At 40.9% G+C, this 26,085-nt stretch overlaps 3 protein-coding genes across 3 annotated transcripts; 1 reads left to right on the forward strand and 2 right to left on the reverse strand.

The window, feature by feature from the left end:
* Nucleotides 1–952: 952 nt before the first annotated feature.
* mcm2 (minichromosome maintenance complex component 2) lies at nucleotides 953–8,523 on the reverse strand. The gene is made up of 20 exons (XM_069678331.1): nucleotides 8,379–8,523; nucleotides 6,883–7,076; nucleotides 6,631–6,803; nucleotides 6,259–6,389; nucleotides 6,030–6,168; nucleotides 5,831–5,928; nucleotides 5,453–5,574; nucleotides 5,138–5,345; nucleotides 4,751–4,885; nucleotides 4,462–4,653; nucleotides 4,214–4,307; nucleotides 4,037–4,115; nucleotides 3,684–3,855; nucleotides 3,472–3,598; nucleotides 3,253–3,365; nucleotides 2,809–2,973; nucleotides 2,568–2,642; nucleotides 2,264–2,446; nucleotides 2,000–2,155; nucleotides 953–1,845 (listed from the first exon to the last, which is right to left on the reverse strand). The coding sequence occupies exons 1-20, from the start codon at nucleotides 8,382–8,384 to the stop codon at nucleotides 1,735–1,737; spliced, it is 2,673 nt and encodes an 890-aa protein (XP_069534432.1). The 5' UTR covers nucleotides 8,385–8,523; the 3' UTR covers nucleotides 953–1,734.
* A 732-nt stretch (nucleotides 8,524–9,255) lies between these two features.
* pigu (phosphatidylinositol glycan anchor biosynthesis, class U) lies at nucleotides 9,256–18,427 on the reverse strand. The gene is made up of 12 exons (XM_069678501.1): nucleotides 18,298–18,427; nucleotides 17,396–17,460; nucleotides 16,890–16,949; nucleotides 16,519–16,581; nucleotides 16,066–16,175; nucleotides 14,889–14,989; nucleotides 14,500–14,597; nucleotides 14,191–14,345; nucleotides 13,959–14,102; nucleotides 13,736–13,860; nucleotides 12,468–12,610; nucleotides 9,256–11,963 (listed from the first exon to the last, which is right to left on the reverse strand). The coding sequence occupies exons 1-12, from the start codon at nucleotides 18,425–18,427 to the stop codon at nucleotides 11,850–11,852; spliced, it is 1,308 nt and encodes a 435-aa protein (XP_069534602.1). The 3' UTR covers nucleotides 9,256–11,849.
* A 987-nt stretch (nucleotides 18,428–19,414) lies between these two features.
* On the forward strand, nucleotides 19,415–25,436 carry psmf1 (proteasome inhibitor subunit 1). Its single transcript, XM_069678502.1, has 7 exons — nucleotides 19,415–19,637; nucleotides 20,475–20,627; nucleotides 21,203–21,285; nucleotides 21,409–21,606; nucleotides 24,066–24,119; nucleotides 24,455–24,616; nucleotides 24,863–25,436. The coding sequence occupies exons 1-7, from the start codon at nucleotides 19,509–19,511 to the stop codon at nucleotides 24,912–24,914; spliced, it is 831 nt and encodes a 276-aa protein (XP_069534603.1). The 5' UTR covers nucleotides 19,415–19,508; the 3' UTR covers nucleotides 24,915–25,436.
* The last annotated feature ends 649 nt before the right edge of the window (nucleotides 25,437–26,085 follow it).

Genomic DNA, 26,085 nt, shown 5'->3' on the forward strand with positions numbered 1-26,085 from the left:
TGTGAGATATATTTGAGATTTTAACGTTCAGTCAAGTTTTTTTAGCTTAAGGCTAATGTTAGCATTTTAATACGCTAACCGTAACCCGCATACTTCGTAGCCTTTGCCGAGGAACTACAGACAGAAAAATTAGCTTTTAAGGTGTATCTGGTACAATAAATGCATTGTATATTGTACCTGCTAGATATAGAAAAAATAAGCATTTTATCGTTATATTTTGCAGATATAATATCCCGTTAGCTTGGCGTGTTAGCATGCTAATCCCTTACCAGTGGTGCAGAGAAACTCAGTATATTTACATAAGTACTGTAGGCCTAATGACAGGTACTTATGTCCAGCTAAAATCATGTGATCATTACTGGAAGATGCTCAATTTAAACCTGTAGTTTGAATATTCAGATTAATACAAAATAAAATTACGTTATGTATACTTATGTATTAAGATACCCACATAGGCTAATGACTATTTATCATAGTTTTTGGAATGATTTAATCCTGCAAAGAAACTAATTTAAGACATCAGAATAATGGAGGATTGGAAGTCTAAGGTAGCTTTCATTGGAAATACTCAATTAAAAAAGGACCAAAGTCCATATAATGTTTAAGGCTTGTCTGTTGCTCTTATATCACATTAAATTAACAGTTTTGACGTCATTTTTTAAATAGCAAACAAATTATGTACAATTTACCAGACAGCAGTGTATTTCTGTTTGTCATTTAGGCGTACTCATGCATTAACATTTTCTAATTACACTTACAGTTTAATCTGCTTACATAGTCAGTTCACACTGCAGGTGCCAACAGTCAGCAGAAACAAAACAGCTTCCACTCTGCAGAATAAAATCAGATCAGAGTTCATCAATGAGAGAGCCTGAGATCTGAACCAAACAGCAGACATGAGACACATTTAGCAAATACAAGTTTAATATCAAAACACACCAACAATCCAACATCAAGTGAAATCCAACAGTAGAAACATCTTTTATTTTAACATTTTAGTACTTAATGTGTTTTCGGTTATTTTTACAAGAGCTTCACTTCCAGCTACAGTCAGAACTCAAACAGCGAGCGGAAAGGTGTCAAATAGAAACATGTAGAATCAGAGTCTGTAAAATGTTTTCAATCTTAACAGCAAGTAACAGACACAAGAAATCCTGTTTTTTCAACAACACGGACAAAAACATGTACATTTATTTACAATCAGCCCGAGCAGACGGCAGAGGAAGAGACGTGGACTGAGAGCAGGTCTATTTATTGTTTCTCATATCAGACTCTTTTTGATGTTTAGTGAATATTTTTACAACTAACTCAGCTCTTACTTTGTTTTACCAAACGTCTTTTCTTCATTTCATTTCAGGGGACAAAGCATTAAACTGTCTGACTGTGCGTCTCCTCTGTTACTGCGAATCAGAGATAATCTGAAGCTGGAAAAGATGAAGGATCAGTGGATGATCTTCCATCCTAATGGGTACAAAAAGTTTTCCCTTTATGATTGCAATTAAAACTCATGGAGTATTGTTGCTTTATGTTGCTCTCTCTGATTATCTATTTCCTGCTTCTTCCAGTAAAACTTTTTCATCCCTGATGAATGTCTGTCGAGGCCTTTAGCTAACTCCACCTACCCTGGAGTCCAACAGTTTTTCCAAAGGCCCACTTTGGGCCTCATGAAGCTCTACTTTAAAAAGGAGCAGAGCAGGAGGAGGAGGAGGAGGAGGAAGAGTGGGTGGAAAGAGCTTAGAACTGCTGCAGGATCAGCTTCTTCTTCCCGTCGTGGCTGAACTTGTTAGAGCGGAAAAGGTCGCTGTCGTAGAACGCCGTCAGGTTGTGGATGTTGATCTGTCGCGCCTGGACGAGGAAGAGAAGGAAGAGGATGGACGAAAGGAAAGGATTAGAAACTGTATTTCTCAGTGTTGATGAAAGAGATGTGTGAAGTCCATTAAACCAGTAATAAGATAAATAAAATTAAAACCCAGCCTTGGTTATAAAGATCATTGTCTACCTTGTCCTGCAGGTCTTTCTCTGCGACCTCAATGGTGTCGTTCTGGACTCCATATCGGTTCCTCTGGTAGGCGACCTGCTCGGCCACCAGCTGCTTCAGGACGAACAGCAGCAGCTCGTTGTTGTCTCTGCGGAAGGCTAGGTAACGGGCGAACGTCTGGATGGAAACAAATGCACCACCGTTAGAAACATATCAGGGAAAAATCAGACATGGTTTAATGTCTCTTTTGGAGTTTATTCAGAATATCTGCCGGCAGCCTCTCACCTTCCTCATGCTCCTCATGACGCTGAACTTCTGCGTGTCGATGAAGCTCTCCAGCATCACCCTGATGGCCATGTTCACATCATCCTCCAGCACGTAGTCCCTCAGGTGCATCTTAGCGTGAGCCTCGGCCATCCGGATCATCGACTCGATGTGACGGACCGTGATGGGGATGCTGCCCGTCGCCTGAAGGGGAACAACGGCATTTTACTACTTTTTACACTTTTAATGAACAAGTAATGACCAAAAGTGCTCTTGTGTTTAATTCACATGTTTAATTGTCACTGAAAGGCGGCGAAGTTCTCACCATGGACTCTTTGCGCAGTTCGCTGTAGATTCGAGCCACTTTGTCCTGATCCATCTGGTTCAGTTTGGGATGGACCTGCAGAAATATGAAATGAAAACATTGAAAGCAAAGTCACAGTAAAACTTCTTGTTGGACTTGGGTTTCTGATTTTAAACCCACAGCCTTCACAGGATCATAATAATACGTGTAAAGAAACATCGAGTCTGTCGGTGAATGGGTGAGGGTCTGCGTGTGGTCGTACCCGCTCCTTGGCGTAGATGATGTACTTTCTTATGAGGTCCTGTGGAATCGGCGGCACGTCAGACGAGTTGGGCAGAACCACCTCCTCCAAGGCCACACCCCCTTCCTTGTTGCTAGGGTGATGTTTGATGTGGGAGCCGACCACAAAGCGAGCCAACATCTCGTCCTGGGTGGAATAGAGCCGATCACAAATCAGAGAGAGACAAACGTGGGAGCCTGAAGTCATATTATTAACCTGGGTTTGATTCTTTCAGCTTTATTTTATCTGAAGTTTCACAGCAGAAAAGTTTTGTAATAATATTCAGACTGAAGTGAAGGTGATTTATGGAGAGCCTGTTTCCCAATCATTTGTTATAAACATTTCAGTTGAATAGTTTGTTCCAATTACAGCTGTTGCCTAAAAAGATCATTGTTCAGTTAAAGATCGGTGTGTGTGTGTGTGTACCTGCACGGGGTCAACAGTGTCTCTGACGACACACAGCACGTCGAAACGCGACACGATGGGCTCTGTCAGGTCGACGTTGTCAGCAAAGGTGAGGGAGGGGTCGTACCTACCGCCTGCAGGAGCACAAAGAGGGCTTTCAATGCATAAACATGAACAAATACAGGGAGCAGTACAACATTAGCTTTCGTTTCCACAGACACTTAATGCTGTGTTTCGTACCGATGGGGTTGGAAGCGGCGATGACGGTGCACCTGGCCTGCAGCGAGGTGACGATGCCGGCTTTAGAGATGGAGATGCTCTGCTGCTCCATCGCCTCGTGGATGCTCGTCCTGTCTGCGTCGTTCATCTGCAGCACACAGAGAGGTCACAGGGTTATTTACTGTGACTGAAAATAATAATGATTTAAATGTAAAGGATGTGTCTCAGCCGACCTTGTCGAACTCGTCGATCAGACAGACCCCGCGGTCGGCGAGCACCAGCGCTCCGGCCTCCAGCGTCCACTCTCTGCTGACCGGGTGTCTCTGCACGTAGGCGGTCAGACCGACGGCGGAGGCTCCCTGACCCGTGGTGAACACTGCGCGGCTCGACACCTTCTCCACGTACCTGCAGAGGAATAAATAAGATTATTACCCAAATACTGAACCATTAATTTTCAATAATTACATTTCATTATAAAATCCCTAAAATTTTAATTCACTTGTGCATAAATTCTCTACATATCTTCAGCTTTCACACAGTTTCTATCTCGTCATAACTCTCTCATACACCAGGTGCAGATACGTACTTTAGAAACTGGGACTTGGCGGTTCCCGGGTCTCCACACAGCAGCACGTTGATGTCTCCTCTCACTTTGTGTTTCCCACCTGGAGGAGACAGAACAGAGTTTACAGGTAGCAAAAATGAGCAGGAGGACACACAGGTGTTGGTGTTATCGCTTCAGGATGATGGACGACTGGTGTACCTGGATTTTTGGGCTCTCCTCCGAACAGCGCCAGAGCGAGCGCTCGCTTGATGTCCTCGTGACCGTAGATGGACGGAGCCATGCTGGCAAAGACCTGCGGACAAGACAGAAAGACGGTTAGGAAACAACTTTACCGTCGGTACCTGTCTCAAAAATCAGTCCATCACTAGTTAAACAAGCCTCTACTGAGATTTAAACTTTTGCACATGTTTAAGTGTAAGCGTTTGTGTGTGTGACCAACTCCTCACCCTCTCTCCGATGCGTTCATCCTTGGACAGGGCAACGATGGCCTTGACATCTTCGTCCGTCAGCTCGGCCACAACGACGCCCTCGTCCCTGCAGGTGACGTGATTGGCCAGGATGACTGTGGCGAACACGGGGAAGCCGTTGGCCATATTCAAAGAGCCGTCGTAGTTGTTGTGGTAGATTCCTGTCAGCTCCTGAGGAAATGAAATCAGGAACTTTAATACCCTAAAACAAAAAGAAATCTTCTCTTCAAATGTTTATTCTTTTTTTTAATTCATGTATTTCACTCACGATCTCGTCTCCAGGCTTGCAGCTGTCCACCAGGTCGGCCAGCAGGATGGCGTCTTTGGAGCGCGGCAGGCGGCCGGCTGCGACCTTACCGGGACTCTCCTGGATGGTGATTCGCTGGTAGTTTTGGTACACCGTCTGCAGGAGGGAGATGATTGGTTAATTCACTCAGAGAGACAACGCCATTGGTTAAACATTAAAGGAGAAGAAGAAAAACAAACTGATGAACCAACATTTCAAAAGATTCTGCAAGTTATTTTTAGATTAAAGAACTTTCAAACATGCCAGACAGTGACGGCTCTTCTGTATTTAAAGCCTCTATTCATTCATATTTTCTGTGTTTCCAAAACAGCTTATAAACTCAGACATAAAGCACATGGGGCGTCTCACCTCCTCCATGTTGATCTCGAAGGGGCCGAGGGACTGACACTCGGGACAGGAGCCGGGCTTCACTTCCTGGTTCTGGGACTGGAAGAACGGTCCGAGCACGAAGTTACACTTGTTACAGTTGTACTTCACCATCCCGAGCTGAGGGAGGACGCTGGTGCAGCTGCTCACCACGCCGCTGGTCCGGATCAGCTGGTTCAGGTGGAGCTGCCTGGAGAGGAGAAGAAGAAGTGTCAGACTCTGATGCAGCAGAGAAGAATGTCTCTGATTGCAGACGTGTTAGGATTTTAAACCTCCTGCAGTCTGAACCGGCCTCACCTGAGGGAGCGGATCTCCTCCACCAGCGGCAGGTTGCAGATTCGGACGTGGATCTCGTGGGCGATGCGGTCGTATTTGGGGTACATGGCGAGTACGACTTCTTTAGCTGCTTCATCGAAAACCTGAAGAAGAACAAACACAACGTTGAGACACTGACAGCTTTTGTTCAGCTCAACTGGTTCAGACGATGGAAAACAAATCCATTGTTCATTTCATGTTCACACTGATTCTTCAAACATGACTCTTTCAAGTTATTTCCACCTCACCCAAAGGAACCTCAGGGGTTTCTATCAGAGGCTCTCACAGGAGCAAGACTTCAAAGATGATCTCCTCTTTATTGGATCAGTGTGTTTATAACAGAAAGAAAACTACACGCACCTTCAGCATCTCAGTTGGAGCCTCAGGCAGGAAGTAGGCCAGGACGTGTTCTCTGGCTGCGAGGTCTTCATAGTTTACAACCAGACTCTCCTTATTCTCTGCAGGGAGACGAGGATGCATTTAAGGATTTAATGAGGTCATTAAACACAGAAACACATTTCTTTGTTCTTAATAAAGAAGTCGTGTAAGGTTAACCGACCTTTGCACATGTCACTGATCTTCTCCTTGAACACGTTGTGTCCGTTCTCATCGACGTGAGTCCGCAGGAAGTTCTTGAAGCGGTTGTAGATCTCGAGCCGTGGAGCCGCCATGGAGACCCACTCCCTCACCGTGTGACCCTGCAGACAGAGAAACACCGTCAGACCTCTGAACACCATGAGAGAAACCCATGTGTAGGTTCATGTCTCTATCAGCAGCAGCTTCTTCACCTTCATGTCCTCCAGGTTCTCGATGCTCTCGATCATTTCCTCTTCCTCTCCGTCTGCCACGCCCTCTGCCGCACGCTCGGCCAATCGCCTTCGCCGAGCCGCCGGACGCTCATCGTCCTCGTCTTCACTGTCTGGATACACAACAGATACACAAGTTATTCACTCAGTCCCATTTAACTTTAAACTGTTTAAACACACCTCTTCTATGATTTATGTAAAAGTCTTTCATTTAACATCGATCCTGTAATCGGACATGTGTCTGCAAAAGTTATCAGAGATGATAACATCCCCAAAAAGTGGACCTACTGAATCCAAAGAGATGTATGTAATGTCTCTGTGCTCAGATTTGACTGATTTAAAACAGCTCCTCACCGTAGAGCAGTCCTCTCCTCAGCCTCCCGCTGACTCCCTGCTCCCGGTCTCTCCTCCTCATCGCCTCCTCGGCGGCGGCTCGAGCTCCAGGCGACAGCTCTGACAGATCCTCATCATCCAGGTCCAGACCCTCGGCCTCGTACGTATCCAGAGCTGGGATTGCTCGGTAATCCCTGAGCACCGAGAGAGGAGGGTCAACTAGCCGTAAAACACAACATTTATCTGGTTTTTAAGAATCCGCTCCATCCTCACCTCTCCATCCCGTCCCCGATCAGCTCCTCTCCGTCTCCGTCCTCCTCCTCCTCCCCAGGCAGCGTTACGTCCCCCAGCAGCCCCTCCGACTCATCCTCGAAGGGGGGCAGGTCACGCCCGGGGCTGGAGGTCAGGTCCCCCCTCCTGTTGGGTCGGCTGGGGCTGGTGGCCATGTGGAATGACTCGGAGGAATCCTGTCAGCAGCACAAATCAAAAAGAAACAGATGATTACTTTTTTATTTGAATACATTTATACGACTGTATCAGCCTGTTACCAGCAATGGGAAGCAGCCGAGTACATCTACTTTGGTTCTGCCCTTGAGTTTTTGAGGTAGCAGGACTTTACTTTAAAATCCAGAGGGAAAATATTTAAGAATTAGGTAAATTATACTTCTTTATTTGTGTTTAAGTGAAATAAGAAAGATCAATATCTATATGTTGCACGCCAAATTTACAATTACAACTGAACAGGACTTTTGCTTTAATTCATTGATTAAAGGATATGATTATGTTTTGCAATGCATTTTAAGATATTAAAAAGTAAAGTACATAAAATTGTCAGTAAGAAAGTCAGAACATATTTCAAATATAAATATTGTGTACTGTGAAGTTTCTCTTCTTTAAAAAGGAGTGAACTGCATCTCATTGTATTTCAACTAATGCAAGAACATAACAACATCTTCTGAGTCCAGCCCCTGGATGTGACTAAACTTGTTTAAAGTGTTAATATAGTAAAATAGACAAAGTGTTATATGTGCATTAGACAATGTGTCATAACGTGATAGAGACCTAAGAAACAGATGTTAGTGGCAGCTGGAGGCCATGTGGTGACAACCAGAATCACAAAAGGGCAATGTGGATTAAAACAATATTTTATATATTATGAAGAATATAAAAAAGGTCACAAACTAGACATCAATCATAATCACAGCATGTGGAAGATCTTCTTCGTATTAAACAGATTTTAGGTGGAAAATGTAGATTAAGACTGTTCTAGAGCAACAAATAAGTCGAGGAAGTTATGGCAAAATACTTTTCGTTATTATCTGTGATTGTGACACGTACAAACTATTACATGACTATTACAAATGTTTCAGAAACAAGTAAAAACATGTACACAATAAGAGGAGATGAGATAATGCTGAATAGGGTTAAGTGACACTTTCTTTAATAGGCAACAAAGAGCCACATGGCAGGTCGGTAAGAGGACAAACAACACAATACATCAAAATATTATTGTTCGTGTAAACCGTAGTGCAAAAGCAACTTATAATGAAACATATTGCCAAATTCATCGGCATATTAAAAAAAAAAAAATCATGTTCTGACTCTGAACTGTCTCTGTCATTGTTGTGATCCAGGTAAATGTCAACGTTAAAACATCAGGGATGACAAACGAAAAAGGAAAACCTGTCTTATTAAACTTCTCCCTCTGTCAGCAGAAAAGTTAATCCCGATAATCTGATATTTTATCTGTTTTAAGCATTTTCACTCACCGCCATTGTTCAGCTCTGTCTCTGTCTGCCTCTGCTGAAGAAACGTCTTCTTCCTGCCGGGAGTCACTTTTCGCGCGAAACAACCACGTGACTGTGAAAGCCCGCGAAAAATGATGAATATTCAACAATGTGAGTGGCGACGCGCCCCTTGATTGGTCGGTCTGTTTTGAAGAGGCGGGGTTAAGAAAACAATGTGTTTGATTTGGTGACAGTCTCAGCGAAGCCAGTTCTGTCGCTGCGGGGGAGACATTGTAATTTTTCTTTCTTTGTCTATCTTTTTATGTATCTCCCTACGAATGTACTGCTTTTGTACATGGTTTAGAAATCTTATCATTTTGACATAATTTTTCCTGAAACTTTCATGACTTTAGATTAAATATATAGAATTATAAAGCTAAATGTGAAGCCTGTGAGAGAAAGCGGCGCGGGCTGCAAACTAAAACAAACTCACCCCTCTCTGAGGCTGAAGCACGGGCGGAGTGTGTGACGTCGTATTTTTCCCGGGAAAATCTGGGCCGGGTTCAAATCCGTTTCAGTACCTCCCTAATGTACTTATTTTACAGACAAGAAAAGTTTGTCACGTCCAAAAATGTGAACCTTTTTTTGCCTTTACCTGCATTAAGTCATTTGTTAATCATTAATCATTTGTTATTAATCTGTAACTCTCATTAGTAAGGTTATAAAAATCTACATCTGAAAAAAATCACAATATTTACTTCTGAAATTTAGAAAGGTAGAGGTATAAAGTAGGAAAAACCAGAAAATATTCAAGTAAAGTACAAATATCTGAGGATGTTTTCTGAAATGTAGTTCCCTGGACTGTTGGTTAAAAATCAAAGTAAGAACATGTAATAAACAGACAAGTATAACCAACACCTCAAGTTTAATAATCATTATTTATGACATGTTCACTCATTCATTAAATATCATATCAGCCCTTTCAAACAAAACACCTGAACACATATATACAGTATCAAAACAACAGAAGAGCTCCTCCTTTAACTGAAATTAAAAAAAAGTGCAGCAAATAAATAAATATCACAAATCATTGTTCACTTCTAAGTTTCCAAATGGCAACTGTTGACCTTCTGCTCAAACAGGTGAGTTAATAAAAACATGAATCGCTTTTGAGGAAACAACTGAACAAAATGAAATCTGTCAGTTAATTATTTTGATGTAAAGAAACATTAAGCTTTTCTTTGCTTCGTCACTGATCTTACTGTCATTCCACACAAAAAAAAACAGTTTAAAGTTCGTACAGTTTAATTAATGTTTGGGTCTTTTATTCTGAAATTTGTTGTTGCTTATATCATTATTGTCAAAAGAAGGCCAGGAAGAACCAGCTATTGAACACAAACATTCATCTGTGGACTTAAAAGTTAGAGATCAATCTTCATACCAGTGTCCAAACACCTCTGATGCTGTTTAAGGCAATTTTTAAGAGTGTAAATTAAATGGTTAAAAGACATTTGTAACAGGATGGGGTGTCACTAGCTTTGTCGGAGGCAGAGATCTTTTGTTAGGATGAAATTATTAATTACAGTCAGATTGAGAAAAAAAGTAATGGAGTCCAGGCCTGTACTTATTCACTGTGTGCACTGTGATTCTGAGTGATGTTTGATGGACTCTTTTTCCCCACAATGCACCGCAGGGAGGAGGAAAAGAAAGCAAATAAATGTTCAATCTTAGCAGATTTGCTGCAGACATGTATTGCATCACTTCCTGTTAGTATAAAATGTTAAATAATGTTGAGTTTTGTAGAATAAACCTAAAACAATTACTACTATAACCGTTAACATGTAGCACATGCTGTAGTTTTACTGTGTAGTGTACAGGATGGTAGATTCGTGTTGTCTTTCAAGTCCTGCTTTTAATGCAGATGGGAAAGCTACAGCCATCTCCTGTTTAGCTTAGCTTAGCATAAAGACCAGAAACAGGGGGAAACTGCTAGCCTGGTTCTTTCCAAACACAACAAAGGTAAAGGAAAAGGTTTTAGGAAATACGCTTTTTCTAGTGAGTTAGAGGAAAAGATTAATACCAAGTAGGTCTGCGAGGTAAATATGTAGCCATAGCAGGCAGCTGGTTAGCTTAGCTTAGCATAAAGCCTGGACACAGGAGAACAACTGGCCTGGCTCTGTCCAAACGTAAATAAATCCACATTCAAGATCTTTTAAAACTCACTGATTAACACAAAAAACGTGTTACAGTCATAGTTGAAGATTTATGTTCCCAGGTAAGCGAATACTACAGGGAGTTACTGGTCTTTATGCTAAGCTAACTGGCTGCAGCCTCAAATCCACCATACCACATAAGGTCTTTACTATTCTTCTCATCTAACTCTCAGGAAGAAAACAAATTTCGTGAAATGTTGGCTGTGTCTGTAACACGAGAGACTTCACTTTGAACTCTTGACTCTCTGATAGGGAATGATTCATTTTACATTTTAAATCTAAATTTAACGATAGCTTTATTATACTAACTTCAATCACATGCAGAAATAGAGGAAAATATGAAAATTTAGCCGCCACCAAATGAATCACAAGTAGTCCTATCATTGCTGAACAAAATCAGGCTCTTTGTGGAAACGTCTGTACGGGGATTCAAAATGAAGCTGTGAGTTAATAAAGCAGAAAACTAGAAACGCTTTAACGTCACACATCCTGAAGAACGTCAGTTTTTAAAACACATTCACTGATGTCTCTGTCAGTATCCCTGCTTACTAAAGACAAACAATCTGTTTTCAGGCACCTGAACTCGTCACAGATCCATAAAGTGTGTGATGAGATTTCCTTTTTTTCCACTCGCAGTCAGATGAAACACTGATAATGTGAAATGTGTGAAAAAGGGTAATTACAAAGGACATTTTTAGGCGTTCACACAATCCCTTAAAAATCAAGTTTCCTCCATCACAATGAACCAGTTTGAACACATACGTAATCCTGCAGACATGAAACAACCCAAAAAACGATGTGGATATCAGAAACTATAAAGATAAATGTGACTTCTCTTCATTTGTAGGATTTGTGTGGTGTTTAAAGAGGAACAAGGCTTCACAATAAAAGCCCCAAAGAGTCACATTTCCTTCCAGAGATTCCTTCCATGAGATTTGGTGCTTCAAAATAAAAGCGGCAAAGGACGGAGCTGTAGGATAAACTGGGCGTCCAAAAAGAAAAGTGAGGAGGAAGAAGCCTTCAAAGTAAAAGCCTCCCTCCCAGAGTAAGTGAGGCTTCAAAATAAGACAGGAGCCCGATTTCTGTATCCTGTCTCTGCATGTGTCGGCCATGTTGTATGTTGTGACTCACAGTTTGCATATGTTGTTGTACCGGTGCACTTCCTGTTTGGTGCTAAAGTTATGTCTGCAGACCGGTGTGGCTCTGAAAGTCTGTAATCCTCCTCAGTTTGTGTTTGTTCCCTTCGAGGATAGGTGTGACCTCCAGCTGTTTGTCCTGGTGGAGGGTGTCTGCAGGTGTTTTATTTCAGGACTAGCGTAGCCTCGGTGCCGTCTTTCCTCTTCAGATACAGTCCATAAGTGAGATGATGCTCTCTCCTCAAGAAGGCGTAGAAGTAATCCGACACCAGCAGAATCTGAGCGGAAACAAATAAAGACACTGATGAAAACCTCAGTGAGCGATTGAGAAGGATTTAAAGGATTTTAACTCGATTTATTGCCTCTTTGGCCAATATCTATATGAGACAATCAATCCCAATCTCATGTCTGTATGCTAAATATGAAGCTAAAACCAGAAGATGGTCATCCTAGCGTAGCACAAGGATGAGAAATGAGGAATTCTATACATGACTACTTCTGCCATGGATTAAAAACATGCTCTCTGGGGCGCTGTTTAGCTCAATTGGTTGAGCAGGCGCCCCATGTACAGAGGCTACAGTCCTCGTCGCACTGATCGCAGGAACGACTCCCGGTCTGCCGATCATTTGGTGCATGTCATCCCCCACTCTCTACTCCCAACATTTCCTGTCTATCTTCAAGCTGTCCTATGAATAAAAAGCCAAAGGCCAAAAAATAAAACAATAAATAAAAAATAAAAAAACATGCTCTCCCCGTCTCCCCTCCAGACCATCGTACTGTACCTGAGCCACGTTGAAGAGCAGCGTGATGGCGTAGTAGAAGTTGGAGTTGGCGCTGCCGGCGTAGATCCAGAGGTGCCAGAGGACAGGAAACAGAGCGGAGCAGGTGAGCAGGACGCAGGACACCAGGAAGATGTTCCTCAGGACTGAACAGGAGGAGAAACCAGGACACAGACTGTTTACACCGACACCTCTGCTTCATTATTAATGAAATATTACTGCATGTTATAAGAATTCAGCATGTTTAATCTGGAATTATTTAGAGAATTATTGATCATTTGTTTTTTATTGCATGTTGAAAAAAAGAAAAATGACACAAATAATACTAAATCTGTCTTAACGGTTAAATCGGCAACTATATACAGAGGCTAAAGTCCTCCATGCAGCTCCTGCCCTTGGACCTTTGCTGCGTGTCATCCCCCCCACTCTCTCTTTCCCTGTTTCCGGCTCTGTCCACCGCCCTCTCTTCAAATAAAGGCATAAAAAGCCAAAAAAATCATCTTTAAAGCTCCTGTGAGGAGTTTTTGCTGATTATGAAACAGACTGAAATGAATTCTGATGACTCTGTATGAGCTTCAAAAGCAAACCAGACCTTCAGGAACACGATTGATTATTTCTATATAGTTATTTTTAATGCCTGAAACTGCTGGTGGGGGGGTAGGTGTCAGTCAAAGCGGTTAACTGCACGCTGCCTTTGTGTAAATTTTCCAGGGCAAAAATTTAAAGTGAGTGATACATATGACTGTTAGAGAAAGCAGGAGGAGATGTTTTTGTTAAAAAAACACCACTTAAGCATGAACAGGACAAAATCAGCAAAGAGATAACAGGTTTGTCCACAGGGGGCGCCAAAATCATCACAGACTGAAAGTTCCTCACAGGAGCTTTAAAAAAATAAATCAGTGTCTTTAATAAAATTGGCATGGGAAAATGTTGTTCAGGAAATGGTATCGAAAGTTTTTGAAAGATAATCCTTCTCTGCCAAAGACTGTCTGGACGAGGCAGCAGTACACCTGCACTTCCAGTGTTCTGTGAGATATTATTACCGTTTTTGTCAATGGAGTTTGGTTGCTTTGAAGGGGAAGATGTAAATACTGTTTGTGTTTCAAAAAGTAGCATCTTAGTTTTTAACAACAACAATAGTTAGAATCTAAAATGGTAGCATGTTAACCTCCAGCCAAAGGTGAAAACCATGCGGTGAAACCAGAGCGCTATGTTCTGAAGAGGACCTGTGATAATTAATGTCCATCATGTTGTGTGTTTTATTCACTCACATCTGTGCAGGTGACTCCAGACAGGAAGGAAGGCCATGTAGAGTGCGATGTCTCCCACGGTGGGGTAAGACTTAAAGATGGAGATCACCGCTAACTGCATGAAGATCAGAAACACCGGATGCTCCCTGGAACACACACACACACAGATTTGAAAGAGAATTCAGCCTCCTCGTTTCATGAATTATGATTGATAATGTGTGAGAGAGGGAGGAAGAGGACTGACTTGAGTTTGACGGACAGAGGGATGGTGTAGAAGAAGACGTTGATCTGGAAGACGCAGAGGAAGAAGAGGCGGAAGTGTTCAAACATCTCAGCGAAGAAATACCAGAAGAGGCCGATGTTGGGGGTCAGGTCGGGCACTGAGAGACTGAAGAGGAGGGGAAATATTCAGTTTTAACACAAACTCAGAAAACGTGTTAGACAATTTAAGAAAGGAAAGCCTGTAAACAGCTCACATGAAGCCGTAGACGGAGGGCAGGTAGTCCCACGAGCCGAGCAGGAAGAAGGAGAGACAGATGATGACGGAGAGGCTGCCCAGGTACATGAAGGCGTACTGAGCGATGAACCACCAGAAGCTCGCACGACGGAAGTTCACCGGGATGTACTGACGCTGGGGAGGAGACACAGGAACACGATTATATTACTGACAGGCATCATTTAAAGAAATTAAAATTATTTAAAAGGCAGAGAGACATGTGAGAAGAGTTTTAAAGCAGAAAAAAACAGTTGATAAAAAATGGTGGTATAAAGTATCCCTCACATACCTGCATCAGGTAGAGCAGCGCTGGAGCGCACAGAGTGAGCGGGTAGATGGACTGGTACGTGGCCAAGGACAGAAATATGGCGCTCAATAAAACATTTCCTGCAACACAAAGGCAGAATTATTTAAATCACATAATCACTGAATGTTTTCATTGTTGCTAAATAAAGTTATTTCTGTATGACAAAGTATGTTTATTATTATGTTGACCCAAGAAGGAAAACCAATGGGATCCATTCTTAAGTCTATCTTTGTCTTTACCGTCTAAGCCTTTATTTTTGACTCTGTGCTGTCTGTTTCTTCTTTTAACAATAATAGAAATGTTTAATAGTAATAGATGCTAAATGTTTTCAGAAACATTATGTCGTGCTTGTAATGAAAGTCAAACTTTACCTTTGATTGTGGAGAGGATGAAGACGGCGATGACGGCGTTGTTCAGACCACAGGTCGACTTTGCAACGCAGGACAGGATGGTGAACGGGTTCAACAGGTAACTGAGAGAAGAAGAAACAGTGTGATGATAAAACAACATGGCGTGAGGGAGCTGCATGTCCTGTCTGATCATTTAGGTTTCAATTAACTTAATCACTTTCTGTTGTATATGTACAACGCATGATAAACACGAGGGCTTATAAAACAACACCAATGCTGTCTCAGTAGGATACTCGTGTTAGTGCATTAACATTAGGGCTGGGTTTTAAAAAATAGATAATTTGAATGACCAAATATCGACTGACCAAACCCGAGATCAGTCTTTAGAAATATGTGTAAAAACTTGTCTGATCCCTCGCGTTTCCGAGCGCTCCTGAACGCAGCACGACTCAGCCAAAACAAGGCAGTGAGGGAGACATGCCCGGACTCGTTTAATGCACCTACTCGCTGACATACTCTTTTTATCTTGTGTGCGTCCATGAATATTCAAGTTAGTTTATGTTACTCTCTGTTAGCGTCGGCTTCGGAGTGTATTGTCAGCATGTTATACGGTATGCCTTTCCCCATAACTCTTAGTCTCGTGTGATTTTGTTCTTCGCGCTCTGAGATCTCGTATCCACATCTCACACAAGTTGAACCCCAGTTCATTTAATGAAAACCATGAGCCAGATGTACAGACTGAAAATCTGAAATAAAGTTCATAAGCTGTCGAATTCATAAAATTGTTAATATTGTTTTGACGGCTGTGTGTCGGTCATGATAAATAAAAATGACATGATGTGACTTCCTAAAAATGTATATAATGCACCAGGTGAGAGGTGCATTGATATTGTAACTGAAATATCCCTAAACAAATCGATACTGAAGACCTTGTGAATCAGAATCAAATCGAATTGAGAAATCCTTATCGATACCCAGCCCTAATTAACCTGTGATAGTTTTCTGTTTGCGTACGTGTGTTGTGATTGAATTTCAACAGGGCAGCGAGGTCTCAAATCTAACACAGCTTTTATTCAGTTATGGAAAATAAAGGTTGCACCAAAACAGAATTTAAAAATAGAAATGATAAGTAAGTCAAATAGAGACTCTGCCTCTCAAGCATAATGACTGAATTCTGTGTGATGGTTGTGTTACTTACAACATGGCCACTTTCAGAGGGATGTAGTACATCTCTTTGGGACTCCTGATGAGCTCCAGACAGTCGAGGGGGTAACGGTCCGCCTCCAGGGCAAACTTCTGCTTCCTGAACTGTTCAAACATTATAAGTGAGCACATGTGTCACAACACTGTTACTTAGATAAAAAATGTCTTTTCTATGAAAACTACAAAACATATTGATCTAAACAATGTAGCTGTGCTAAAGCTGTAGCTAGTTATGACACATTTCCTTTAGAGCAACAGGGCATGAATCAATAATCATACTTTGTCCAAATCAATATAATCTTACAGCTTTAATGTGTTTATCATGTTCAATTGAATCAATTCTTGTCCATCTTTACCAAAAGCAGAGTCATGTTAAAAATACTTGAATGTCAACTTTAATATACAGATATTTGTATTAGTTTTCTCTGTATTTTTTATGTTTTCTCACCACTTGTTTGTTGTAGTCCTGCACTGCCATGTAGAGAGCCATAGCAGTGATCACATCTGCTAACTACAGACACACAGACAGACAGAATATGAGCAGCTGAGCCTCGGAAATATACAACATAATTAAAAAGAAATACCTCACTTCAAATCACTGCAGGCAGACATTAATTAGATACAGAGGAGCTTAAATCAATAGACTGCTGAGCTTATGACATTACAGAAAATCATCCCACGCAGTGTCTACCACAGCAAATCACTCGTTTTCTTTTTACCAAAATGCTTAAAAATGTTTTATATTGTAGCCCAACTGAGAAATATTCATTGATATTTAAAAATTACTGTGATTGATTATAAAAAAAACTATGTACTCACGATAAATGTGATCTCTGCATAGTCGACCAAAAAGTGAAAGAGGTAAATGATGAGAGGAGTCTGAGGAGAGAAGAAATGGACGTTTAAACACATGCATGCAGCTTGGACAATAACACATAATCATGTAGATATTACTGTGTTTAGATGTTGTACCTGTGCGCTCTTGGCATGCTATTGTTAAATGCATGTTTTTAAGTCCTGTAGCTTAAGCTAAAGTTTCTACTAACTGAAGTCATCCTTCCTCTGCTGTGATGTAACTACAGCTAACTGTGACTTACAGGCAACAAACAAAAGGTGAAGGCATCCCTGTCTGATTTAAATGATGTTAAATGAACAATATGCATTTATTTTACCTTAAAATAACAACTATACAATAACTATTTGGTACGCCGACTTGTAATGAGGGGCATGGAGCCTCTTTTCACCCCCATCTTTCTGTGTGTGTGTGTGTGTGTGTGTGTGTGTGTGTGTGTGTGTGTGTGTGTGTGTGTGTGTGTGTGACTCACCTCATGGAAAACATCTCCAGAGTACGGTGAGACCCCCAGGTCAAGCAGAGCCAAACCTTCAACCACTGTAAACAAACAAACAGTTATATCTTTATATTTCCCTTCTCTCTATACAATCAGCTGCAGAGCCTTTTTAATGATGCTACTTCCTGTTACAGCTGCCTAATAAACAATTCATGAGGGGCAATCACACACAGTCGATCTACCAGAGACTCCCTTTTTTCCAGTTAGGCCAAAATCAATTCACTCCATCGTTTCCCTGCTGCACTCCTTTATGTTTTAAACTATGATTGTCAGATCCACAGAGTTACCCTGATCATCATCAGTATCTCTCAGCTGAGGCAAACACAAATTATTTCAATGATCCTTTTATTATTAATTACCTTAGCGGTTTGCTTTTAGACTATCATTGCAAGAAACATGGGAGTTAAGCTTTAGTTTTTTGTTTGATTCGATCTATTGATATAGTTGAATATTCAATTACAGTATTGTTTTGTCTAAATATTAGGTGCAGCCCTAGTTACAGTCCAGCTCAGTAAAAGAGACAACTTACAAAACATGTATGAAGTAGTACTAAAGAGACTGGTCTGGTGCTCTATTGCTATTTGCTTCAGCAGCATCTTTGAACCATAGCAGCCAGACATAGCTCCATTCGAAACACCGGAGCTAATTTAAATGTTCGTCGACAGACATCGAAACGAAGCTGCTTTATGCCCCTCAATACAGCCTTTGTGCACCTTGTAATGCAGAGAGCACAGCCAGATCTTTGTAGCTAAACCGGTTTTGACGTTATAGCCTCCACTACACTCAATAACCGGGTAACAGCGCCGAGGTGAGGAAGGGACCAGAGCGACTGTTTAGAGAGAAATATGACCGCAGAAAGCTGCTGAATCCCCGCTTACCTCTTTTCCAGGCCGTTAACGGAGACACCACCTCCACCCGCTCCGATATCAAATCCACTAAAGTGGATCTGTAAAGAGCAGCACGGATTGTAACGGCTACAATCAAAAGTAGAGTCAAGGGAGCCGCCATCTTGACAAGGAAGCCCTCTCCGCCCTGCGAGCTGCAGCATGGGAAATGAAGTCTTTGTTACAAAGGCAACTGGTCGGAATGACAGTAATATAAATAAATAAAAAAATCTGAATTATTATTATTATTATTTTGTTTTTTAATTATCATTATCTGTTGTTATTGTTGTTGTTTGTGGATAATACGGTCTGCGTTTTAAAACTCGCAAGACAGTAAATGTATTAGTAAATTCATCAGAATACGTTTTACAAAGCGGAACTAAGAAACATCCTCAGCAAGTTTTCGGCCCGGTGTCTTTATGTGTTGGATCAAAACACAATTGTAACAAAAGAGTTCTGTAAAGCTAGATACACTGCACTACACGTTTTCCGCAATGGATATCTTCATTTTACAAAAACAAGATTCATGTATTATAAAATCATTAATTACATTTTCAGTAATTGACAGTTTTAGACATCATGACGTTAAGCTTAGGGACAGCGCTTCATTAAGATCTGTCAACCAACTTTTTCAAGGTCAGTTAAAACCATATATTGCATATAATATACTTGCCATAGGATGTACATAAATGTATAGTGAAGGGGTCATACACAGAAAAGGAGAGGAAAGAACAAACATAAAAACAAAGACTAACATGTAAAGTTAAAGAACAGACAGACCTATATTGTATTTCTGTATGTTTCATGTATATTGTAATAGTGCAGTGTAATCTTAGCAAGATCTCCCTTAAAAAAAGAGATGCACATCTCAATGGAAATTAAAAAGCTTGACAAATAAAGGAAAAAGAATCCACATACACAGTTATTTTTATTAATAATGCTAATCTTTTTTTGCATATGCCATCTGAGTTGATTCGAAGATTCTACAGAGGAAACATAAAAATTGATGTTCTATATGCTTAAATTAAGTATACTAAGTTGTCTCAATCAAAATTATTTTCTGGTGTTTTACATTGAAAGTCTCAGACCGGAACTGGCTGCTGTTGCTGGGGAACGTGACGTCGTTACGCTGCCGTTGAGACTTTCGTTTTCATTTCTTGACTTGATACGGGCTTGATGTTATAATAATTGTTTGATCAAGAAACATGGCGGGGTTAGAGGTGTTATATACCTGTGTCAGTGGTAGCATTGGCTGTCCACAGGACGCCGTTGTGTGTTTCGTTCACTGGGAGATGATAAAGAGTGGATACAGGTGCATCGGGTCCGGAGACGAGGTAAGTTAAATGAGCTAACATTAGCCAAAACAATCTAACGTAATGTTACCGACAATACCTGCAACTGATGTGATGGCTTGTAGAGACAACGTAACACCAAACTCCGTTCAAAATCCTACATATTTACTCTACCCTGATTGTCAATCACCATCGTAGTCGGTATTTAATATGAGGAAGAAATGTATATTGCTGGCTTATGAATTAATTGTAGCATATTTCCAACTACAATCAGTGTGCAGCCCTCGCTGTATGATAGAATTCATGTAAGGAGTGTCGAAGTATTAACAGAAGCTAAGCTAAATTTTCACCACATCAATCGCTGCTGTCTAAATTTATTATACGCCGAATTCAAGAATGGCTTCTAAATGTTCAGGGTCAGACTCTGAATTTGTTTTTTTATCGAGTAAAATAACCTATGCTTAACAGGAAAAAATAAAACGGTCAGATTTTCTAATGGAATTCTGTCCTTGCTAACTAGCGCCTGCTCAATGGATATTAGCTTCGTAAATGAGCATCATACTGTACATAACCGACGTTAAAGCCAACTATCACCATCTGGAAAATATGTTTTAGCTTTGTTTTAACGAGCTGACGTGTTTGATGCAAAAATATCAGGCTGCAGTTTCAAAATAAAGATGTAATGAAGAGGTCTAAAAACTGTCATGTCATCTTAAGCTAGCTAACCTAGTGCTGTTCCACTTTGGGCCAGTCATACTGTAACAGTGCCTTTCACTGCACTACTGTACAAATTCTGATGATGATGATTGTGATGTACTCTGACTGTCCTTTTGACCTTTTTTTCACCTGCGTTTCTTCTGCTTTTTCTCCCTCCTCCAGCCCCGCAGCAGTGATAAGAAGTCAGAGCTGCTGCCTGCTGACTGGAGCAGCAACAAAGAACTGTACAGTCTGAGATACAAACCCAAAGACAGCGACAACCAGCTGCTGCTCAAAGCCATCGCTGTCGATTCCACCTTGATCTTTAACCTGATGGTGGGTGACAAAAATAAAGAAAACCCTGAACATCCACGGACTTATTCTTTCTCCTGAAACAGACTGCACAAAGCTGCCCTACCTGAAAGTGGCTAATATAATGCAGACTTTAACATGCAAGCTGATGCAGACAGTTAAGCTAGCATTAGTTGTCATGTCAGTGTGGAAAAGAACAACTGGGAACAAATAAAAGTCTATGGTTGTGATCTGTTCTGTCTACAGTTAGTACATTTAGGTCCTCATCAACATCTCATGTATTTAATGGTTTTCTTGCTGTTCAACTTCATTCTCAACTTTTCAAAAAAAACTTATTGCCTGATATTAGATGTTATACTGCTGCAGTGATGTCACAGTGTAATAAGTACTCTGTGACATCACTGCACCAAGGTGAACACAGGAGGTCAGGTATTAAGTTTTTCATAGAGTACCGTGACTCTGATATGTTGGCATCAGATTTCAGAGGTTATTTTTGGCTCTGTAGTCTAATGTGTGATACTGTAAATCATCCATCACGTGTATTGATCTTTTGCTTATGTGTTTCTGTTTTAATATATGTTCTCTGTTTGTGTGTAAAGAACTCGAGCACTCAGCAGGTCTCAGACTTGACAGTGAACATCAGCGATCATGTGGATGCTGAGCAGCTGCAAACATTTGACAGGTTGGTGTGTGAATCTTAGTTTTGGATGTTTCCAACCAGACATGTTTATAAAATAACTGCACAAAACAAGACAGAAGCTTTATGTATAAAAAATAGAAAGTAACACTAAGCTATCTTTTGCAGTGTGTTTAAGGATGCAGACAGTTTGTCAGAGAAGGTGAAGACTCAGCTGCTGCCCCCTCAGGACCGACCGACAGGACAGAGGACGGAGAGGAAGAGTCGGAGGGAGGAGGAGGAGGACGAGCAGAGACGGAGAGGAGACGACAGCGACCCCCTCCGCATCCCCAACAGACATCCTCGCCAGGGAACGCAGCCGAACTGGTGCGTTATGACAAGGCTCTGTCTCTGTCTTCATCCTAACAATAATCATACACCGCAAACTTAAACACAAAGTGTTCTCATAAATATCCGATAGAATGGCTTCTAAAACCAACAATAATTACTTTACTTATATGAGCACATGTCATCCAAAATGTACTTGTTAATTCTGTCAAATTTTAGAACAGTAAGTTTGCAGTTTTCTCAGAGGTATGAAAAAAGGAATAATAAAATAAATAAAAGAAAAATAAAGTGATAAATAAAATATAAGCTTTTATCAGGGGCAGAATTATCCACAGAGGTCTCCTCCTCTCAAAAACAAATAGACCTGGTAATTAAACCAGTTAAAAACTGAATAAAACAGTTTCATGTAAAAAATCTGTGTTATTTAAATGCTCTTTGGTGCACGCGCGTTACAGAGGGACAGTTTAATTTCTTTGATTTGTTAAGATCCGAATGTCTGAATCTTTATTTGGTTAAAACATAAAGTTAAAAACTACCAGGTGCTTAGAAGATGATATTTGGCTGTTTTAATATGAAGATCTGAATAATGGTTTATTTATTTTCAGTTCATCAGTTTTTTTCAGTTCAAGCAGACCTGTCCCATGTCAACCTACATTTCTTATTCTTTACCTGTAAGACTAACTTTTATCTTTTTATTAGAACATTTACTTTCTTAGTTTCAAGTCTCGTTACCGTCATTCTTAACCATTTATTTTAACTAGATAAAGCATTTAAGTCGGCTAGTGAGCTAAAGTTATCAGCAGCGACCCACCAAAGAGCATTAGAGAAACAGAGAATAAGCTGCTTTAAGGGGTCATTTCATTTTGGAGAGGGGGAAACATCTGTGGTGAAAACCTGAACGCCGAACACTGAAGGGTCATTTTTAGACCCTGTCTATAAAGCTTCTAGCCTGTCATGTTGCTGTACAATGACACAGCTAAAATACTCGAGTGCAGAGATTTAACAGACAAAATATCCAGACAAAAAAGTCCACTTGGGGCCTTCTTCAGTGATGATTTGAGTCATTGACTTTAAGGCAGCAGATGTACTAAAAAGTAACATGAAACAGTAAGAAGGTGGTGGACTGGAGATGTATTTATGTCCTCCTGTGCTGATGAAGAACTCTGCCGGCTGCTCCTGTACGAGAGCTGAGACAGAGAGCTTTAGTTTTAACATATTATGGTAAATAGGTTTTTTTAAAAGTGTCAAACCGCCAAAGAGTTTACAAATAAATAAGTCAAGGTATTGAACAATCAAACAATACTAAAGCTTTTATGAGCAGTACAGTTTTGCAGCCCGACTCCTGATTAAAAAAAAAAGGATTGTTTGGATGAGACTGGAGCTTTATTTTGGCGGGATTCTCCTTTGTTTGTTTGTGCCTTTTAGAAAGTCTAGACGGAGTTAAGCAGCAGAGAGTGAATGAGGGCAGAGCTGTGTGTGTTTCAGAGAGAGAGAGAGATTCAATCACTCCTCCTCCTCCGTCCTCTTCGCTGTGACCCGATCAGATGAGATGCGAGCTGATGTCAGCACTTTATCGACCTCGCTGCTGTCGCCTCCTCGTCCCAGGAGAGACGGAGAGACGGAGAGGGGGGGGGGGGAGGGGGAGATAAAGATGAGCTCAAAACAAAGACGGACGAAGGGAAAGTCAACAAAAACCTGAAGAAGCAAAGGGGGAGAAAATAAGAGAAGCATAAAGAGGGAGGGAGGAGTGAATATGATGCAGAGAGACAAGGAGTGATGGATGAGAGAGCAAAAAGTGAGTCGGGGCCGCAGAGAGAGAGAGAAACAGGAGAGACAGAGAGGAGGAGGAGGAGGAGGAGGAGGAGGGACAACAGGAATGATCCAGAACACCTGAAGGTTGGATGGATGATTCGGAAATCAGCTCGTCTCTGTGTGATTCACTCTCAATACGTATTACTAACAGGATAACTGGGATTATTAGTGGGATTAGTCATGTTTCACGTTGAGCTTCAGGATACACGTTATATTAAATGAAACCTGGGTCATCGTGTGGATTTAGAGGCACTGCATTTACAGACATTCAAAGGACTGCAACTGACAAATATCCTCTTTATCAGTTAACGCCGAAATGTGAACGAACACATCTGATGATATAAATAATAAAACGCTTAATTCAAGTTGAGAACTAATGCTTGCAGTGTGAAGGTATTTAAAGACTCCTTAGCATTAAAATATATCATAAAAAGATGAAAACAAATAGAACTAAAAGTAGTAGTAGACAAATAGTCTTAAAAATTTGACCAAAAATCTAAAATAATCAGAAGAATAATCAATGTAATAAAATCATTGGTTGCAGCTCTGGTTTGAAATGATACAGAACAGAGAAAGCAGCAGATATTGTTATTATATTTACGTACAGTTATAGCAGCAGCAGTTCCTATTTTCTGTTCATGGATTTTTGGATTAAACGAGGGTTAATGTTATTTCATGTGTTTCAGGCCCGACCCCATGCACCCGTTCGCAGCAGGAGGAGCAGATCTGGATCCCTTCGGGTGAGTCCGTCTCTCTCTCAATATTAAATACTAACATTCATTTTTAGATTTAAATTTGAGCATCAGAGAGCTTTTGTTCTAATCCTGGATTTTGTGGATGAACAGTCAGTGTAAACACAGACAGACAGGCAGAGAGACAGACAGGAGGATTACCCACACTCGTTTAGACTCACTGAGGCTGATTTGCAGGATGCACAGCAGGGTTTCCCTTTAAAGATTCCTCTACATTTATTAATTTGCAAACGTTTTCTTGAACGAGGTTTTCACTATGAAGTCACAGGCTGCTGTTTCCTCCTCTTATCTCCTCTCTGTCGTACCTCCCTTCTCCCTCTCAGGTCTCGCGGCGGTGGCGGGATGATCATGGACCCGTTGCGGTCGGGGTATCCTCGCTCTGGTTTTGACCCGTCCAGCGGTATTCCAGACATCCTCCCTCCCGGAGCTGTTCCCCCGGGGGCTCGCTTCGACCCGTTTGGACCGGTCGGACGACACAGACCGGGGTGAGACACACACACAAATATAAAACAGTAACTGTGAGATTTTAGATTGATCTTGTTTGCAGCTGGTCGCCTCCTCAACAGTATTGAAGGAATGACTGTTATAATGGGGGTTTAAGGGGGTTGTACCTTTGGGTCTGCAGGGGAATTTTTCAATGCAATACCTCAAGTGTCCACCGGGGGAAATTGTAAGCAAGGCTGCCGGTGAGCCTGAATCCAGAGTCTGACGGACGTGTTTGTGTCTTTCAGGCCCGACAGAGACCACATGCCCCCGCCCGGGTATGACGACATGTTCATGTAGTACCCAGCAGCCTTTTCTACTTCCTGTTTGCTTCATCCTCATTCATGCCTCCTTTTAAGTGTTTGGTTTGACCTGGTTTACTTACCCTCCAAAATAAAGGTCCCTTTTTATTTCCTCCTGTTTTAGAGAGAGGGTTTGTTTCTAATTGTTCATATAATAACTCCTCTCAATGTGAAACGGATGTTAAATGAGCATCACTGGAATTTAACAACTGATAAATTAATTCATCATAAACTCCCTTGTTGTCTTGTTAATTAAACAGACTTCCTGCTTCACACACAGGAGGATTTAATAAAAGGTGGCAGCAGCTGATGTGAAGATGTCAGTCATATTAGATTCATATCATCTCATTAAACTGCTTCTTTACGTTATAATTTATCAGTTAAAAGAAGAACAAGTCTGAAATGTATCCTGTTAAAATCTTAAATATGATTCTTTAGTTTTTGTTCTGATAATGCTCATTAAAAACCTGGTTGATGAAATATTTGATGCCAAAATCGTCTAATAAAGATTCAGACTTTACTTTCTGCTCTGTGTTTCTGTTTCCTGGAAATATTTTTTCTGCATTAAATTTAACGTTTTATTACCCGTCTGTTTTTTACCGCACACTCTGTCACCCAAAACAGCCCAATAACATTTGTTTCTGCGGGAATATCACTTAACCGCCTGAGCTCTGTGTGAGTTATTAAGACGAGATGAAAACAACCTTCAGAATCTTTATTTGCAATTAAATGTATGCATAAAAAATAAGTTCTTCTGTTTTGATCCAAAAACTGAACAAAGAAGAATTTAAAGGAAGCAAGTGAACAGGAGAGAATCTTAAAACTAATAAAATAAACAATTAAAATATAATTCTGCATAATATAAATGTGTACAATAAGTGACATTAAACAAGTTTCTGTGGATGTTTAAATGTGTATGTGGATCTTAAGACTGATTGAGTGATCTTTGGCTTGCATGTTAAACATTTATTTGTCAGTGTTTAAAACTGTGTGTGTGTGTGTGTGTGTGTGTGTGTCTGTTATCTAACAGCAACACGAGGTCAAACACTGAAACAACACCTCTACAAAATATATGAACTGTCCCTTTAAGTGAAGGATCTGAATTCTTCCTCCACGTGTGTGTGTGTGTGTGTGTGTGTGTGTGTGTGTGTGAGCTGCTGTGCATTTGT

This window comes from Semicossyphus pulcher, unplaced genomic scaffold (genome assembly GCF_022749685.1).
Source record: "Semicossyphus pulcher isolate SPU_LCO1_2020_fin unplaced genomic scaffold, fSemPul1.0.p SCAF_3, whole genome shotgun sequence".
NCBI lineage: Eukaryota > Metazoa > Chordata > Actinopteri > Labriformes > Labridae > Semicossyphus > Semicossyphus pulcher.